At 36.2% G+C, this 7,683-nt stretch overlaps 1 protein-coding gene across 1 annotated transcript; it reads right to left on the bottom strand.

The window, feature by feature from the left end:
• Positions 1-639: 639 nt before the first annotated feature.
• LOC104226993 (sugar transporter ERD6-like 7) lies at positions 640-5,927 on the bottom strand. Its single transcript, XM_009779118.2, has 18 exons — positions 5,605-5,927; positions 5,258-5,320; positions 4,479-4,568; positions 4,320-4,379; positions 4,167-4,232; positions 4,006-4,071; positions 3,339-3,414; positions 3,117-3,181; positions 2,941-3,033; positions 2,752-2,832; positions 2,581-2,665; positions 2,234-2,277; positions 2,092-2,154; positions 1,949-2,008; positions 1,814-1,867; positions 1,626-1,685; positions 1,432-1,546; positions 640-1,117 (listed from the first exon to the last, which is right to left on the bottom strand). The coding sequence occupies exons 1-18, from the start codon at positions 5,794-5,796 to the stop codon at positions 999-1,001; spliced, it is 1,452 nt and encodes a 483-aa protein (XP_009777420.1). The 5' UTR covers positions 5,797-5,927; the 3' UTR covers positions 640-998.
• Between the last annotated feature and the right edge of the window lie 1,756 nt (positions 5,928-7,683).

The following is a 7,683-nucleotide window of genomic DNA, read 5'->3' as shown; positions in this document are numbered from 1 at the left end:
TTTGCAGTGTAGATCGATCTGCCTTCTTTCCATGCTTGTTATATATTATGTGTACAACAACAACAGTCCTAGTGTAATCCCACAGGCAGGCGGGGTTTGAGGAGGGTAGTGCGTAAGACTTCTGTGTATTCTTATATTAAGGAAGCAATATTATTCTCAGATTGTATCAGCTGAATATCTGCATCACCACTTCCTTTATTTATAGGGCAGAAACTTGGAGAAATGAGGACTTAATTATATTAAGCCCTAGTCCACATAGCATTAAACAACCTCTCAAAAGCTGTCACAGTTGAAGGGTCTTCTTCAGAGAACAGCAATTGGTTAATGATGGATTAGGCAAATTAATTCTATTCTACAAAGGTCTAGCATGGCAAAGTTGCTAGATAATCTCTTTAGTTTTTAAGCAGCCCTCCTTTGATGCACTAATCTGGTAGGGATTTTCTTTGACCTCCCTTAGACATATCACCCTTCATCTATATTGTGTAGCTCGTGCTCATTAAAATCGTTGTTCTTTTCATAATTTTCATTAAATTTGTAAGGTTCGTCGGTTGCATATTAATCTGCTCTAGACTGAGGAAACAGTACACTGATAAAATAAGGCATTAGGTTTGTGAAGAGACACCTGAATTTCCCAAGTAATTAAGGAAAAGCGAGCAGAAAACTAGGGTTTCTGCAAGATAGATAAATCAATGAGTACAGTTCAAAAATGTGATTCCACATCTTGGGAAGACTTTTCTTGACTAACTGAATGATACTCAGAAAAAAAAAAAAGGGCACTGGAACACATTATTCTAATCATTTTATTCTAATACGGTATTCATACCTTAAACAAATGGAGAATATGGACACGGTCCCCTATGCAACAAATAGTCAATCATTTTAAATCTTTGGAAAATCCCAGGATGAGTATGAGATTTCAACCAGCAGCGCGCGTCCTGACATCTCTCTGGCTATTTGATAGTTTTCAGTAGGAAGGACGAAACAAGGTGCTGAGCATTTTATGATGCATTAATAGAAGCCTGGATTTGTTCCAAAGTTCTTCCTTTGGTTTCAGGTACTATCTTGATCACAAACAAAATTGAGAGTGCATTGACTGCAGCATAAAGAATGAAAGTACCTGCAACCAGTGAAACTAATGTGAGCATACATATCTAACCTTTAGCTGTCTTAATATGCAGTAAATAGTTTATACCCCTCCTTTGTTATTAGTTTCTCCTTTCTTCTGTCTATCATTTTTAAACCATGACGGATAAATGGACTTACCCCCCGAACCCTATCTTCAATCAAATTTGCTTGCAAGTTGCAACATTAATTTCCAATATAGGTTCCTTTGGCACTTCTATAAAAAATAAAAAAAAATCTTTTTTTTTTTTTTTGCATGATTCTCATTTTTGCATTACTTTAGAGATGATATTTGTGGCAACAGCTTACCAAAAGAGTTCCAGGTCATGAGGAAGTTGAAAGTGTAAGAGCACGCCCATGCCCCAAACCAATTCACTAGTGTTGCAAGGCTCCCAGCAGCCCCTTTAATATTTATTGGATATATCTGCAAGAAAGGTAATTGAATTCTTAGGCTCGACATGTCTCAAATGTTAATAATAGAGGATAGTACAGATTTTACATACCTCCGACATTACAACCCAGGGAACTGCTCCCATTCCTATCGAAAAGGACCCGATATAGACCTGCATTTGAGAATGATTATTAGATAAACTGGAAGGAAAACCTCCACTTTTTTTCACATGGTTGAGGGAGAGTGGGGATCGGGGTAAGCTACTATGAAGAGGACAATCAGAGTGGATATTTATGGTACCAGTATGCCTGTGACGGCAAGTATTGGTCCTCCCTTTACTGCAATTTCATGTCCCTGGTCAAACAATAATTTTTTTCGTCAAAATGTTCATGAGACATGCTAAGAAGCTTAAGCAATTTCGGTTTTAGTGTTAACCTTCAGATAGAATGAGGTTCCTGTTAGTATACAGCCTATGACAAGTCCTGTCGCAGAAACCTGCAAAGATATGATCATCATTATATTTGGTGAATGCAACGGGTAATATCCTCAAGAAAATGGCTTTCTTTTCCTAGATATACCAATAAAAGAGGCTTTCTTCCAGCTCTGTCAATTAAGACTGCACCCAATGCGGTGATGGGAACCTGATGAAGAAAATAAAGTAAAGTGAATTATCCATTATAACACCAACATCCATAGAACTGAGAGAGTATGAGTTGAAACCTGTATAATTGCATAGATTATAGTTCCGACATCAGAGGGGAACCCTGGAAAAGGAATACAGTTAAAGAACAAATAACTTTATGGTTTAACACAGTTGTTTGCTTTAAATTCTTGAGCTGAAGGGAAATGAAATGACATGTTATATTTTACAGGCCTTCAAACTTAATTAAAATGGGACTATAGAATGGCGAAGAAAGTAGCCTAAAGAGATTAGTGCGGTTTCAAGTTCTAAACATTATCTTCCTCGTCTGCTTATCACATTAGCTGATTACTGATAATACAATGTTGAATGTCCTACATTTCTTGTTGTGTAAAGCATGATATATTTGACAATGAGGGTTTCCTACCTGAGGACTCAAATATGCTACCGGTGTAGAAACAGATTCCATTGATTCCACCAAACTGTTGAAACACCATAAGTCCAACTCCCACCTGGCCATAGGTTTATCATATACATAAATTAACTAACAGTTTCAGCTACCAAATTGTCGAAAAACAATGTGGAAAAGGAACTTTACTATGAGTGAGCTCAAGTATCTTCTTTGAAACAAATCAAACAAGTTGACTTTGGGAAGCTTTTCAAGGGTTTCTATATAATCCTGTCAAGCAGATCAAATACGTAATATTAGGAGAGTATTTTGAGGAAGTTTTAGGCGACCTGCAAAGTATGAAAGAAACTGAAATTTAAGTTTTCCAGAATAATGAACCTGGATTTCAGCTGCCTCCTCAGATATGTCAGCATCTTTGCCTCTAAGTCTGCGGAGTGCAAGTTCAAACTCCTTTTGATGTCCTATTTTTGCCTACATATTTGGTAGAAATGTTATGTCATTTTCTTGATTTTACCGACAGGATGAACTCTTAGCCAGTGAATATTGTAACTCACCAACCACCTAGGAGACTCTGGAATAATAAAGAGACCGAAAAGGAGAATAGCACATGGAATTAATCCTGAAAAAAAGAAAATCAAACCCTTAGCACTTGAATACATTGTTCATTGTGGTTATTTCTCAGTTTTTCTTTCGTTCTTCTTTTTGCGTGTCTTGTCCCTTGTAGTAGCAGCTAGTTCTTTCTAGATCTCACAATACAACTTGATGCTAAAACAAACCTGTTAAGGCCAAAGTCCTCCATGTCAGCATAGTTCCTATAATGAAGGCAACTGAGACTCCACAACATATCATCAGCTGGAGGTGTAGAAGTAACAAACTGTCAAGGGAGGATAATCAACAGCCAACTACAACATCTACTCTATAATCTGTAAAAGTATAGTATGTTTCTTCCTATTTAGCTTTTCTTTATTTTAGTGAAGACTGAAATAACCACGCTGTTTTCAGTTTATCTGAGCTAAAGAGATGGTGATATACATTACTCGATAAATAATAGAAAATGTTGGATTAATAGTCCTAGTTATACCATATTAAGATAGTGTCTCCAACATTTCAATAACCTTAGGACACTTTGAGTCTAACTATCCGGTAAGTAGGAAAAAGTTAAGGGCAGTAGTCTTGTAGAAAAACAATACGTAGGTTTTACTAGCACTGGAGTACTGTTATTAGTTCAGCTGTAATATGATAAGATTAGCGACCAAAACCATTTTAAAATGGTTATTGCATTTAGGATAAGAAGTTGAAAAACAGAATTAGTCGAGGTGCACAAGCTGGCCAGAACATCACGGTTATCAAAAATCTATATAACTAAGATAGAAAAATTTCAAGTAAAAGCATTCTACTATAAAGTTGCTGTATGGAGCACAGGTAGAAAATGTACTTCTTTACCTGGTTTATGGTTGTCAAAGCTCCTCGTAAATCTCTAGGTGCAATTTCAGCTATAAATACAGGCACCTGATTTGTTGTCAGGGAAATGTTGGAATCAAGAAAGTCGAAAGCACACTATAGTTGGATATTTTGTTAAAATCTCTAGGAAACAGAGTATGTACCACGTAAGAAAAAACTCCCATTCCATATCCTGTTGCCAATCTTCCAATGTCCAGAGAAAGAGCTCCCTTTGAAGAGGAAAAAATAGTTATCAGTTTGTAAGACCTAGGTAGCAATACCGTGTCATGAAGATGAAAAGAGAACTTGTAATAAACCTGAGCAAAGTAAATGGCAAACCACCCAGCAACACAGAAAGCACTTGACATTCTCATTGCCTGTTTGCATGTTACACATAGTCAGATAAATATCAGGCTGTAATAAAGAAGATATATGGAGGTGGATACTGGTGTACTTAGAATATACTCCAGGCTTACCCCTTTACGGCCAATGTAATCAGCAATGGGACCGCTTGTGATTGCTCCAATCATCGCACCAAATGTCAATATTGATCCAAAGAGCGAGAACTGCGTAGTACAAAATGTTGAACACATCTAAGGTAAAGTCTAAAACAAGAACACAGTTTAAGAATGCCAAATATTCTTCCAAACAAGAAAGGTTTTTCCATTAAGGACTGAAGTATTCTAATCAAGGTAGATACTTGCCATCATGTTAGTGTTCTTTCCTCTAGTACAACCAGCTTTTCCAGAAAATTAACGAGTCCATACAAACATTTGTGTCCTATGCTAGTTCATTTCTTGTTTGTATGGAATAACTATTAGGCTGATTGCAAGTATATTGAACTTTTCTTGATCAGACTAACTAGAAAATGCTCATCTAACCAAGTGAATGAGTGAAGGATTTAACTTATATATACTGATAGTGTAAAGAATTTTTACACTTATCACTGTACTTCAATCTATTATAGTAGGTTACTTGTCTTATTTTACCTGTAACTAATCTCGTACTACCTATAGTTATCTTTTAGGTAACCTGATAGTGAAAAAATTTGATTAATTAAATGTCAATGTATAGAAGTTATACTCATTAAGTGAAAGTATACTGGAGAATTGCAGGGATGTAATTATCTGTATAGAGATTTACAAGCCAGTCAAAGTTTCTATCCATTAGCTTTTTCCCCCTTGTTTTTACTGTATTTAAAAGCAACAGGTATACTCTATCCAAAAAATGTAGATATGTACATCGTTTCTCTAACCTCTGCTATAGATAAATTGAGATCTTCTCTGATGGCGGATTGTGTTGGTGATGAATACCCGGCCTGAAAAGTTGAGAAGCGTCACATATGAGAAGGGAGAAACGAATGATTTAAGTTATATACATTAATAGTGCAAGATCTTTTACACTATTAATCAGTGTAGTTTGACTTATTATACCATATTACTGGCCATTTTTATCAGGTTACCAATTAGTGTTTGCCACAAATATTTAGCAGCAATTATCTTATGAGTAATCTAATTGTACAAATTGCACTGTCAAGTGCTTAGAACTTAAACTAAGAAAACAAGAGTAGACTGTAGACCCCTGAATGAGAGATGAACTTACACAAGATCCAAATGCAAAGGAGCCACAGACAGCCACAAATGTGCTGAGGTAAACCATGCACCTGTTTTGTTTCTTCTCGTAGCAGCCATTTTCTGCCTGTTCTTCTGTTGCCCTTTTATATGTTTGAGTGATGAGAGGAGCTCTTATCTCTTCCTGTAACCTGTTCTCACTTTGCTGTATATCTTCCTTCATATTTGTTTTGGGGCGTTTGGTTCAAATAGAGAAGTTTTAGAGGCAAGGACTAAAGTGAGGAAGAGAAGCAAGAAAGGAAGGGAGTTTTTGGATGAGCGACATATGCGTATTTTTATGCTGTAGAAGTTGTACGAGTGGCTCCTTTCTAGGAGTATTTAATTTTCTAGGTGTAACCAGATCTGCATCCCAAATGTTGTGGCGATAACAATAGTAGTATTATTTTTACTGAAATGACTTGGCAAAGCTAGAACTGACGTGTGAAACCGATTAAAGCAACAAAAGTTTCCTTTTGGAGTTAATTTCTCACCAAAAAACATTGGTAGATCCAAATGTGTGATCGCGTGTTATGTAGAATTTCAGAGTTTTGAATCGAACTTTGTATGTGTGTAAATAACAAGAATACCTTGAATTAGATATATATTTGAGAATTCACTGTTTGAGTCAGCATTCACGGCGTATAAATTCTCACTGAAAAAAATCTTGTTTCTATGTATTTGGTCCACACTTGGCTCTTTCTTTGACAGTGAACAATTAATTTCTAGAGCAGACATATCGTTAATCCCCTTTCTTACGTTTTTCTTTATCTTTATCTTTTTTTAACCCCTTCTGATTTGGTGTCATTTAAGATCCATTTAAAACTACTTGAGTCGTCAAATCTGGTATATAGTGGTCTTTATTTTCCGTGTCCTATAAATTTGTCGTTGAGTTTATTAATTTATAATCAAAATATATTCTTTGTCGTACAGCTCATTTATCTTTTCATTTAATGCTGTGTAAATATCTTTAACAAAAACGGTGGTCCTTATCCTAAGCTGCTAAGCTTTCTCCTTTAACTTTTTATTTTATATTTGTCATCCATATCATAAATTGTCCGGTTTAGGCCTAGGCCTAGGCCCATAACATATATTGTCTGTTTTGGGCCTAGGCCAACACGGGTTTGTCTTTCATGTTGCGTCATCTCAAGCCCTAAAAGCGTGTATCCATTTGTATTTGTGTCATGTCTTAGAAGGTTCTTCACTTTCCTCTCCCATTTCGATATGGGATTCGCCTAAGGTGAGATGTGCATTCCTTTTTCAGAAGTTTGTCGGCCTAGAAATTTGTCAGTCCTGCTTGACCAGTCCTCATTAGCCCATTCTCCGTCATGGGCATTACATTCACCCCTTAAGACTCAGCGTCTTTAGTGAGATTTGCCCCACCACCTTCTCAAAGATGTGGAATTCGCCTAAAATTGGTTGGCCGCTGAGATTTGGCCATCACCTTTTCAAAGACGTGGATTCGCCTAAACTCAGCCATTAAGGTTTGCCCCACCATATGTAGGCCGACAAAAGGACAAAGATTAGCTGAGAAATATATGTTTTTTGGGCTATTCTGCATATGCCAATTTTAATATGGTATTTTCCAACTCAAGATACTTCAGCATCTGACTTGGAATCTTATTTCTAACGTAGTTCCAATCGACAAGAGGTCTTTGGCTGGTTTTGATCCAATCTTTCTGGCGTTTAAAGACATGATATGTGTGAAAAATATTATCATTCTTAAAAAAATGGGCCAATTTATGCATAAGAATTGCAACTTGGTGCGTGATCTTGACAGAGATCAAGATCAAATTTGATTAGCCAACTAGTTTCTTTTATATTCTTGAAATTTTGTTTGATTAGGACAGTAAGTTATTCAAGGGTATGTGTATTAGAGAAAAAAGTAGGGTAACTTGTGGCAGCCATTTGATATAGTTTTCAAAATTTGAGTATGACTTTTCATGTATCATGCTGGCGCATTGCGAAATGTCGTAGAAAATGCAAGGTAAAATATGGATTTTTCATTCATTAATTACCTACGAAGATTCAAGAATATCGACAAAACTCTCCTTAATTGTATGGGTGTACAATG

Source organism: Nicotiana sylvestris, chromosome 9, assembly GCF_000393655.2.
Source record: "Nicotiana sylvestris chromosome 9, ASM39365v2, whole genome shotgun sequence".
In the NCBI taxonomy this organism is placed as follows: domain Eukaryota; kingdom Viridiplantae; phylum Streptophyta; class Magnoliopsida; order Solanales; family Solanaceae; genus Nicotiana; species Nicotiana sylvestris.
Note: the sequence above shows the minus strand (reverse complement) of the source record. Positions and strands in the feature narration are given on the sequence as shown.